This window comes from Neoarius graeffei, chromosome 12, assembly GCF_027579695.1.
Source record: "Neoarius graeffei isolate fNeoGra1 chromosome 12, fNeoGra1.pri, whole genome shotgun sequence".
NCBI lineage: Eukaryota > Metazoa > Chordata > Actinopteri > Siluriformes > Ariidae > Neoarius > Neoarius graeffei.
The window spans coordinates 75,243,968-75,256,339 of record NC_083580.1 but is presented as its reverse complement, the minus strand read 5'-3'; the positions used below and the strand labels follow the sequence as shown (position 1 = coordinate 75,256,339).

Below are 12,372 nucleotides of genomic sequence, written 5' to 3'. Positions count from 1 at the left end.
AAATTCATATCAGCTGCATCAGTGGCGAACTGTTACTATTAAACCTGGGACTTGAGCTCAGCCAAAACTTAGCCAGACATCAAAAAAGCAACAGGGCAAAAGATTTTCCAAGGGATTAGTGGCAGGCTGCCAGGTCGCTCCATTGTGTGTAGCCATCAATGTTGGTTTTAGAAGTAACTAAGTAAATTACTCAGGGAAATGAATACTTAAATCTGAGTGAAAAATACTGTAGTGAGTGTGCAGCATGGAAGAAGAGTCTGGAGACAGAAATCTTAGTTTCTCAGTCATTAGTCTGTGCTATTTGCTCTTGATAGATAGCACTGGCTTGACTGCTTTATTAGCATTTGCTAACACTACTGATGAACGCTACACTGGCTGGAAGGTGACTTCACTGCTGCACTGACTCACGATTAAGCTCACATTGGCCTTTGAGAAGGCTGAGGGTGATAAATTTTTGGCCCCTCCCACTATAAATCAAAATCTGATTGGTTAAATCATCTGTCACTTCCTACATAAACATATACTGCCATGGCCTTCTGTCCCAACAATGAAGTCCTAACCAATGAGTGAGCAGTTCTAAACTCTTCTTAGCCTAGATACAACAAACAAAAAAAATCTCACTAGAAAACTCAATTTTAATGTTTTCAGGACAGTAAATGCTCTTTCATTTCTGAAGCACATTTGATAGAAAACAAGGCCAAATTAGAATTAGAAGAGAATAATTACAATGAAATTATGAAAGAAATTAAATATAACATTTGAAACGCTGATATGTTTGGGCTTTCTCTGAAGACCTAGAAGGCCCTGACGGTTCCTCTCCAAGCTGCATTCAATCCCATCATATATTTACTTGCCTTATGTTTCATGCAGAGAGTCGACAGCTTTGCATGATGAACTACAGCTTTGGAAAAACTGAATGTTAATTTCAGACGCCACCAGATGTGTGTACATCTGGCTCTGAGCAGCTTGATAATTAAACTTGGTTGGTTATTATGTTATTCCAGACACCTGAAAGAGTTGTGGGCTCGTTTATGATTTATAGTTGTCTAAGCTGTGAGTTTTACTTATATTCTCTCTCTCTCTCTCTCTCTCTCTCTCTCTCTCTGATTTTGACAAGGATCATTGATATAGATTTTATTTATTGGTATAGAATTTTTTTTTTTTCTGAGATTTTTTGGATTATTTGCTTTATTACATTATTTCAGGATTAGGGATAGTTTTAGGATAGTTCAGATTTTTAGGATTATTCATTTGCACTAGCAGTGGTAGCGCAAATTGTTACTCTCACTCATGACCTTTCTACTTTATTATTATTATTATTATTATTATTATTATTATTATTATTATCGTAATGCTTTTTAGGATGCTGTTTCTCCCTCAGTTTTCAACCAATCATCACCAAATTTCACATGAAGAATACCTCTGGGCTGAATTATGTTGCTATGACTTTTGGTGCTGATCTGGATCACTGAACTGCAATGAACCATGAAAAATGAGCTTTTTATCCCTCACTAAGCATCATTCTCTATCTCTTACCGTTCCAGATCTATAGGGTACAGTGACCAGACGTCCCAGTTTGTAAGAGCTAGCGCAAACCACCATGATTTTAGTCACAGTGTCTGTCTAGTTTTATTTGGATTTTGAACTATTATTTGAATTAGGATTAGTATGTTAGTATTATTTGATTATCAGGAGTATCATGAGATTATTATTGGAACAGGTTTATTATGTTAATGCAATTTTTCTCTTGTAAATAGTTGTTTGTTTTTTACTGCATTGTAAATTGGCATTGAAAGTCCCTTTTGGGAAATACTAATAAAGTTGTACTGATAAAAAAAAAAAAAAAGACAGACTTCCAATGGCAAAAGAAAATCATTTAGGTTTTTTTCTTTTTATAATTCAAATGACTCTTATTTTAAACAAACAAACAAACAAACAAACAAACAAACAAACAAACAAACAGTAAAATGTTCTGTCTCCATGACAGAATTCAGACAGAAAATGACAGAAAGCTCACCTGAGAGATAAGTGTGTCACATGCCGATGCCAAACCTATCCCAACACACAGGCCTGTGACATTAATAACCTGACAAAAGAAACACACACACACACACACACACACACACACACACACACATCATTAACTGAACAGTTTCAATACGACATACAGAACATTCTGTACGACACCTTGGTGGATTTCATGTGCATTCACTTACAGCTATAGCCAGAGCAACACTGGCTAACTCGGTTTTCCCCAGGTGTCCACAAAACACGGTGCTGATGAAACTGATCATGAAGATCATCAACTGTGAAACAAACTGTGCATGGAAAGAAACACGGATATCACGGTCCCTAATGATACAATTTTGGGGTTTATCAGTAGCAAACAACTTGATACAAACTTATGTTCTGTGTCCATGACAGAATTTAGACAGAAAATGACAGAAAGCTCACCTCTATCTCTTACATTATCTTGAAGTACAGTGGCATGCAAAAGTTTGGGCACCCTTGCTGAAAATGTCTGTTACTGTGAATAGTTAAGTAAGCAGAAGATGAACTCATCACCAAAAGGCATAAAGGTAAAGATGACACATTTCTTTAATATTTTCCACAATATTACATTTTTATTTCCATCATTTACAGGCGTAAAATACCAAAAAATGAAAAGGACCTGAAGCAAAAGTTTGGGCACCTGACATGGTCAGTACTTAGTAACAACCCCTTTGGCAAGTATCACAGCTTGTAAACACTTTTTGTAGCCAGCTAATAAGCTTTCAGTTCTTACCTGGGGGATTTTCATGCATTCGACCTTGCAAAAGGCTTCCAGTTCTACAAGTTTCCTGGGCTGTCTTGCATGCACTGCTCTTTTGAGATCTATCCACAGATTTTTAATGATGTTTAGGTCAGGGGACTGTGAGGGCCAGGGCAAAACCTTCAGCTTATGCCTCTTAAGGTATTCCATTGTAGATTTTGAGGTGTGTTTTGGATCATCGTCTTATTGTAGGACCCATCCTCTTTTTAACTTCAACTTTTTTACAGATGGTGTGATGTTTGTGTCCAGAGTTTGCTGGTATTTATTCGAATCCATGCTTCCCTCGACCAATGAAATGTGCCCTGTGCCACTGGCTGCAACACAACCCGAAAGCATAATCAATCCACACCCATGCTTCAGAGTTGGAGAGGTGTTCTTTTCCTGGAATTTGGCACCCTTTTTGCCTTTCTAGCAATCCAACAAGCAGTTCTTTCAGAAAGTTTTCTTCATCTTCCAGACCTCACCTTGATTTCCACTGTTTCTGTTAACTGCCATTTCTTAATAACATTACAATCTGAGGAAGCAGCTACCTGAAAACACTTTGCTATGTTCTTGTAGCCTTGATGCTTTGTGAGCATCAATTATTTTATTTTCAGAATACTAGGGAGTTGCTTAGAGGAGCCCATGGCTGTTGATTTTAGGGACAAGTTTGAGGAGTCAGAGAATCTATACAGCTTTGAAATCTGCATCATCTGACCTTTCCTAACGAAGAATTTGAACAAGCCACAGCTCAATAAGCTCATTAAGGTCTGGAACCTTGGTAAAAGTTACCTGAGAACTCAAATGTTTTGGGGTGCCCAAACTTTCGCATGATGTTCCTTTTCTTTTTTCACTCTCCAATTGTACAAAACAAAAATAATACACAAATCTTACATAAAACGCTGAAAAGAAATGTCTCGTCTTTACCTTTATGCCTTTTGGTGATCAGTTCATCTTCTGCTCACTTAACTATTCACAGTAACAGACATTTTCAGCAAGGGTGCCCAAACTTTTGCATGCCACTGTAGGTCTGGAAGTAATGTGCAAGATGTCTCAAAAAATCTCCATACACAGGGCACAATTTCATACTGTACTTTTTTCAAGCAACTTTTAAAAATGCCTGAGAAAAGAACGTCATACTGATATCATCTCATGGCTACAGCAGAAATTTCAGTGGATTTTAAAGGAACGCATTTCAAGTGCGACTGCATGCACAACACAAGACGTGTTAACACCAATATGGAGACGACTCCGTGTGTGTGTTTGTAAAGAAATGTGAAGTTACATTTTGCTTAAAAAAAAGTGTTAATTTCCTCTATGTATGCACCGTCAGAAATAGGGGTACAGTAGGAGTCCATTTCTGTCCCAGGCTACACTAATGTACCTCCTAGAGCTCATTATTGGACCTCAAAGTAACCATGTGGACCTTTTAAGGGCCAAAAAGGTGCATACATGTTCCCTAGCAGTATTTAAAGGGTACAAATAAGTACCTTAGAAGGTCCTGCATCAGTGACAAACCACTGTAGCAGTAAAGGTACAATAATGTAATAGACTTTATTTTCTGAGAGTGTAGAGAGTTTTGGGACATCCTGTATATACGGTATGTAGGAACATGCAATAATTTTGATTGTTATTGATATAGAAATAAGAGTTAATATATGAATGTATATAGATAGATAGATAGATAGATAGATAGATAGATAGATAGATAGATAGATAGATAGATAGATAGATAGATAGATAGATATAATTTATTCAGGTAAAAATCCCATGCAAATCAGAAATAGAGTAAACAAATACAATACAACTGATAAACATGAAACTAAACTAAGGATGACAAAATAAAGTGTAAAAACACTTATTTCCATTGTGGTCCCAATTAAATGAATTGGGAAACAACAACAAGGATAATAATGATAAAACTACTACTACTACTACTAACAATAATAATAATAATATTCATGCTTTGACTTAACCCTAGGCGACTCATGGTGAAACAGAACAGGTGGCAAAGCAGAGCCAAAAAAAAACTAAGCTATAATTATTAACCCTACTTACATGCAAATTATCAAATACAAAATACAGAAAAACTATAAGCTCTTTATTCCCAGTTGCTGTCTTTATAACAACACAGCAAACTCTCCAATGTTAAATTAACCCTTTCAGTATCCATATGCACATCCAGTTGGAGACAAAAATACTGTAGGTCTTAATTTAACACTGTTTGGTTTTGCTGTGAAGGGAAACTTATTCATGAATTCATTTATTATGAGCAATTTATACATTTATGTTAATAATAAAGCATGCATTTATATCATATGCTGTACATCTCTGACTAAATTCATCACTGCAGCCATTCGACTGGAATCTCAGTAGTTAATGTCAGTAGTTCACTGAACATGGCATGTAGTGGTCTTTGCTTGCTCTTACCACAGGTCCAGCTAATTTCAGTATCTCTATGATCTCCGTTTTGAAGTTGCCAGGGATGCAGCTCCTCATTTTCCTCCCAAATCCTCCACACACAGAGCTGGAGTCTGATGGAGCATCTGATGTTTCACAAGTTGGACCTCCATTCAGCTGTGAGTTACCTTCTCTATTCATTGTCCAAGCTAATAATAATAACAATAATAATAATAATAATAATAATAATAATAATAATAATACTCTGTGACAGTGCACTTGGTTGAGCTCAGAAATGATCAGTGCACAGAAACTTACCTTCCAGCCTCAATTCAGATCCACAGAACTGATCCAGTGGAAGGGGGAAACCTTCAGGTGGAGGAAAAAATGAAACAGGAGAAGAGAAACAGCTATAAATAAAACCTCACCGCTCAGACACGCTCTCTGATCAGTGACCAAACTCTGAAAAGTTCAACTTGAATTAACAAGCTGCTCTTTCTCCTGGTGGACCTGAGTTCTGCCCCAGAGCACCAGGATCCGACACTCTACACACAGCTTTTCTACAAGAAACAGTTGCATGTGACATGATTAGATCAGGTTGCATTAACCCTTTGATGCAAAACATGGGTCAAAAGTGACCCGGCTGAGTTTTTATCTTCTATATCTTTGCAATAAATTAATTCCATCATTCAGTATTCAAGGTATTCCTCAATTAACTTGTTTTTGATCATCATACATCCTTATTTTATTTTTTCCTTTCTTACTTTTTGAATAAAAACCCTTTTTGTATCACTACCCTTCTAATGCACAACATGGGTCAAAAACGACCTGCATTCATTTTCCAGGTTATTTCATGTATGGCTGAGTGTTTCCATGATATACTTTTGAAATAAATTCATTTTGTCATTTACTTTTCCAAATATGCAGTAAATATCTTGTTTTTGTTTAACACAAATAATCATTTTTATTTTTCCTTTCTTAAGTTATGAACAAGCACAGCTTTTGTAATTCTACATCAAGTTTAAACACATGGGTCAGAACCGACCCGCATGCATTTACTCCAGCGTTTGGTGGGAACTGTGAATTGTGCTTGTGTCAGACATTTCACAGCTCAGCACAGTACCCTTTGCCCATCTAATACATGTAAGTAATGTTTTTCAATTGTTCTAATATTACCTTAGAAAAAAATTGATTATGTTTAGGTTACCTTGAGAGTGAGTAGATTACTTGTCAGAAAGTTACAAAACCAGTCTCCCGTACCAAGTACTCCACACTATGGGGGATGGTGTCATTGGAAGCATGGCTCACAGCAAGCTGCAGAGAGTGACATACACAGCGAATAAGAACCAGATCTTTAAGGCCATACTCCTCCTTCAGCACTTTATGAACCCCATTGTTAATCCCCGTCATAACGGAGGCATTGTCAGTCCCTATCCCCAGGAGTTTCTCTTTTTTAAGACAAGACTTCTCCAGGAAAGCCACAACAGCTCAGGCTATAGATCTGACATCTCCTCCCTCCAACTCAACTAGCCCCAGAAATGTTGAGACAATTGTGTGTTTGGTGTCACTGAAGTACCTTATCACAACCCCCAAGTACTTAGAAACACTTACATCCATGGACTCATCGAGGAGGAGGCTGAAACGCTAGTCACCCACATCTGCAACCAACTTTTTTAGAAAGTATGGTGCTAGAACACCATTAATCATTTCTGTGCACTTTGTCCTGTGCATTTTGAAGTAAGTAGCAGCAGTGGAGTCTGAGAAAGCAGCTTTACATGCTTCCCCAATGTGATCACATGCCAGCAGGGAAAAGTGTTCAGCAAGAGCTAATGCCATGGTGGCTTCAGCCTTTTTGCAGAGTCACTTTTTTTACACATTAATGGCAGCTTGCTTTGGGTGGAACTGCTATAAGGCTTTGCCTTTTGAGTATGTTTTTGAGTTGCCATGTGTTTTTTTTATGTCACAAAGTTTGGCATAGAAATCAGCCTTACAATACAGGCAGTATGCCCGTGTATCATCCCCAATAAACTGTTTCAACCAGCCTTTGAATTCAGGGTTTGATTCTCACTCCTTTCTGTATTTCTGAGTGTACAGTTTAGACTGAGACATGATGAGCTAGCTAGCTAGATGTTTAGCTTATGTCAGAGGCACACACACAGTGGACGAGGTAAGTGACTGAGGCTGTGTGAGTAAAATGCAGTGATTTATTTTAGTGTGACAGTGAAGAAACATTTACATTTACATCCCGCTCTGTAAGCCAGGGCAGGAATAGCGGCGGCTTTGCACATGATGCGCGATTCATTAGAAGTCTGGAGCGGAGAGGAGTGCCCCCACCACTCCTCTCCGCTCTGACTGTAGCTGGGACTGCTGCACGGGGCCGCTGTGACACTGACTGCCTGTGAGTGCTGTGGGACGGCAAAGGGGCTCACGGCAGCACCTGCTGCTTGTTGAGGACAGTACCTGCAGAAATATACGTGCCTTCACGTCAGAGTCTCCAAAACACCAGAAAAGTCGCTAGATTTGTCACTAGTCACTTTTGACAAAGAAAGTCGGCAGATTTAGCGAGAAAGTCGCCAAGTTGGCAACACTGGTGCTGCGTGAACGATGAATGCATGTAATTAGCCCATGTAACGTGGTGCAATTCTGTTATTTTGTTTGTGCAGATGCTGTACATTCAATGTACACCGGAGCCTGAAGGCTTATTTGTTTTATTTTTCTAAAGGTATGCTGCTCCAGTCCAAATGTGAATGTATATAGTATGTGAATGTGTAAAATGAATAAGTTTTGGTATTGCAGTTACAATGCATTCCTTATGGAAACAATATTTTCATTCTTTTATATGAATATAGTTTTGTCATTATGAAAAAGAGAGGAAAAGCTTTGCACTGCATCGGATGCTGCACGTTCAATGTACACCAGAGCCTGAAGGCTTATTTGTTTTATTTTTCTAAAGGGAAATAAATGTACAAAAAACCCCAGTCCATCTTGTGTCCCCTGACTGCCTGACCTCCGTTACACTTGCTTGAAGATTCTTGAAGACGTTTCACCTCTCATCCGAAAGGCTTCTTCAGTTCTGTCTGACTAATAGGGAGTATCAGGTATTTATCCTCTCATGGATGAAAAGCAAACCTAAGGTGTCATTGAGTCATCCAGTTGGTGTGGGTCACTGGGGGCTGGGTGTGAATGGCCAAAAGAGTCATTGGGGTGATCAATGGATTGTTGGTTCTCTCTGTCCTCCTGTGAGTCACTGAAAACAGCTGGGTTTTGGTGTGCATTCAGTTGTCTGGGAAGTGCGCCAAGGACTGCATTGTAGGTGGCTGATAAATGATGTCTTAGACCACCACCTCTGTTCAGTGATGGCCATTCCAGGTTGACAAAAATGGCTTCTTTAGCTCCTCGCTCATACCAACGATCCTCTCTGGCTAAAATGCGTACGTTGCAATCCTAAAATGAGTGTCCTTTGTTGTTAAGATGAAGATAGACAGCAGAGTCCTGGCCTGAGGAACTGGCTCTCCTGTGTTGAGCCAAGCACCTGTGAAGCGGTTGTTTTGTTTTCCCAATATATGAGTCCGTGCATTCCTCACTGCACTGAATTGCATACACTACGTTGTCCTGTTTGTGTCTGGCTATTCTGTCCTTAGGGTGGACCAGTTTCTGCTTCAGGGTGTTACTGGGTCTGAAATGTACCGGAATGTTGTGTTTATAGAAGATCCTCCTGGGTTTCTCAGATAGACCAGAAATGCAGGGAATGACAATGTTCTTGCATTTGTTCCTGTTATCCTCCTTGTCCATTATGTTGCTTTTCTGTTCTTGAAGAAAGCCCAGTTGGGATACCCGCAGTTCTGAAGTGCTTTCTTGATGTGATTCTGCTCCTTTTTTCCCTCTACCACTGTAGGAATGTTCTGAGCCCTGTGTTGCAAGGTCCTAATGACCCCCAATTTGTGTTCCAGTTGGTGGTATGAGTCGAAGAGTAGGTACTGGTCTGTGTGTGTGGGTTTCCAGTAGACCTCGATGCTAAGGCTTCTGTCTTGTCTAATGTGTACATCACAATCCAAGAAGGCTAGATTATTCCCACTGATGTCCTCCCAGGTGAAATTGATGAGATCCACTGCATTGATGTACTTAGAGAAGCAGTCCTAACACGCATGCCCAATATTTTCGATTTGTGGACCATTTTTCGGAGCTAGCAAAAAAAAAAAGTTTCCCAATTCAAAGACTGCACAGGTAAGCATTTGTGGGTTTTTTAAATTTATTTTTTATTTTTAAAATGTTTTACTGTTTGCATGTAGGAAAGATTCCTCCATTATCATGATAATTTAGGGAGGCGATACTGGGAGGCACCATTTATACAACGGCAACTGTAGTTACCCGGCAATTTCACTTCCCTAAACATTTTAATTGCTGATAGATATTTTATCCTCCTGAGAACCAACCCATAGACTTGTGTCCTCTGTAGTTGACATTTGTTTTACGTGCACACCCTCTTACTCTTTCTTTCAAGCTGTTCACTTGAATCCTGGTACATGGATGTTGCCACCATTGAATGTGAAGGGGACATGTTCTTTGTTTGGACCCCCCCCCCCCCCCCCACAGTTAACATAAAATATTAGTTCACCCAGCGCTGTTTCTATTGTTTCGTGAAAGAATTCATTCCACTTGATCGACAAGGGAATACACATACCACTGAAAATCCACTCCGGGTTTTCCGGGCATTACCTACAACCATGGACGTCACCACCATTGAATGTGAAGGGGATGTGTCCCCTTCACATTTCATAATTCTTCATTTGGACCCCCCCACATTTAACATAAAATATTAGTTCACCCAGTGCCATTTCTATTGCTTCGTGAAAGAATCCATTCCACTTGATCGATAAGAGAATACACATACCACTGAAAATCCACTCCGGGTTTTCTGGGCATTACCTGCAACAACTCACTGCACGCAAGCGAAGTGAAAGTGCAAGCAGAGAAATTTTGGTGCAAGGTGCAGGCTACTCGAAAGTGGAGGAGGTGATGTCAACTCCATTGCCACCTCACAATGTCTAGCTTTTGCTAAAACCCTATTCTTTTGTTATATGCCCTCAAAATTAACCCAAGGCCACAATGAAATAAGCTTAGCCTAATGGGGTATTCTTGGTTGATGATGAATTGTTTGCAATATTTGCTCCCTCCCCAGACACAATGGATGTATGAGCCATAATTCATTGAGTGTCATGAAATGTAACTCTTTGTCATGTCCTGTAATTTTGCTCCATGCCACCAGGGGGTTGTCTATTTGTTTTGTGTATACCGGGTCATTGCAGTCCACACTAGGCCTTTATTATGAAGGGAAAAATTGAATGCAGGTGTTGCTGACTGGGGAAGCAAACAGTTTTTCGACTGTGCCTGTGTGTGCCTTAAGTATGTTGTAAGTGAATGGTTTTTGTTATTTTGATACATTTATTATGAGTTAATGTTTGTCACTGCAACTGGTAAGAAAATAAATGTGCAAGAAGATCATTTTAACTGATGCTTCCATTTGGTATCTTTGAGCGCACTGGGCACACGTCTTAACTAGGCTATCTTCCATCGGCAACCAGTGCTAGACTATGTAAAGGGACTTAGTCTGCACATTTACGTCGAAAAACTGCTTCCATTGGATTGTACGGTTCAGCAAGAAGACGCCGACTTGTTCGTTTGTGGATCCGGATGTGAGGAGGGCAAATGTTTGGCGTTGCCGAAGACAGTTTCTAATTGGATCCGCACTGGAGCTCGCTACAGGAGACGCGGCATTACCAGAGTCATCACACCACGGCACCACTCATCAAAGCTGGCCAACACACGATTGGGGGTATGTTTTGAATGGCCATGGTAATTTTGTGCGCACACATTCTCTCGTAAATCCAATGCATTGGTAATTGACTGTCTCGTAATCGTCTGAAAGGAACTTTGCTCGCCGTAGCACAAACTTTTTACAAACACTCTTCTGATGATGATGATGATTTGCTGGGTCAAACTGGAACTCAAGCTGAGCAAATTCAAACTGCTGTTTTCAATGATGAAACTGGAAAGGAGGCTCATGTAAGAAATGGAACTGGAGCTGCTGGTGGAAAAGATGAGGAAGAGGAAGATGAGATCCGACCTGAAGACAGCATTTCAAATGTGCAGTCAAGGCACCATGGCTCAAGTAGTAGCTCAAGTAGCAGATCCTCAACTTCTTCAGCCAGACGTAAGGCAGAGGCGGAACAGGCCGCGCTCATGGCTCGAGCTGCTGCGTTAAAGGACAAACACGCACTGGAGGATATGGAGCTCACTGTGAAGAGGAAAAAGGAGCAACTTGAGCTTGACATGGAGATGGCAGAAATTGCAGCTAAGCTAGTAGTGCTACAGGCCGATAGCAGCATCCACTCAAGGAAATCTAATGGGAAGGCTTCATACATCAGGAAGGGGACTAAACCTAAGCTCACCTCTCTCAATCCACAGGCCCCAACATATGTGCCTCCGTCATCACAGCAGCATGTATCTTTACCACAGCAAAATGTGACATCATTTGCAAGGCCACTAGGGGGGCCACCACCCACTCGTCTTGCAGCACAGCCAAAGCCAATTATCAATCAGGGCTCTCAACAGCCCCAGTTACAGTCTAACCTCAACTTCAGTCAAGACTTTCAACCTGCTCTGGGTCAGCAAGCGTTTCAACCCCTGCAAGGCCAAAATCAAACAGCTGATCTCTATAATCTGCTGCAACAACAGAATGACATAACAGCTCTTCTGGTTCAAATGCAAACTTCACAACAGCTGCCACGCAGAGAAATTCCAATTTATGATGGAGATCCTCTGCAGTTCAACACATTTATGAAGGCGTTCAAGCACTGTGTGGAAGTAAAGACAACCTCTAAAGGAGACTGTTTGTACAATCTCAAACAATTCACTAGAGGGCAGCCAAGGGAAATTGTATGCAGCTGCCTTCATATGACTGCCGACACTGGATTTGCTGTTGCCAAGACATTGCTGAAAGAGCACTTTGGGAATGAGTTTAAGATAACTGCTGCCTACATGGAGAAAGTCATAGGATGGACAAGTATCAAAGCTGAGGACACCAAAGCACTCAAGGCTTATGGGCTTTTCCTCTGCGAGTGTTGCAATGCTATGGTTGATCTTCAGTACTTGGAGGAACTGAACATGCCAGCAAATATCAA

General features: G+C 40.3%; 1 protein-coding gene across 1 annotated transcript in view; it reads right to left on the bottom strand.

Moving 5' to 3' along the window:
* The window catches only part of LOC132895634 (mediator of RNA polymerase II transcription subunit 31-like), a 110,667-nt gene that overhangs the window by 20,831 nt on the left and 77,464 nt on the right, over positions 1–12,372 (bottom strand). The window contains exons 3-6 of the mRNA XM_060936415.1: positions 5,510–5,560; positions 5,222–5,400; positions 2,217–2,318; positions 2,018–2,086 (exon numbers count right to left, since the gene is read on the bottom strand). Coding sequence (XP_060792398.1) covers positions 2,018–2,086; positions 2,217–2,318; positions 5,222–5,400; positions 5,510–5,560 — 401 coding nt within the window. The remainder of the gene's footprint in view (positions 1–2,017; positions 2,087–2,216; positions 2,319–5,221; positions 5,401–5,509; positions 5,561–12,372) is intronic.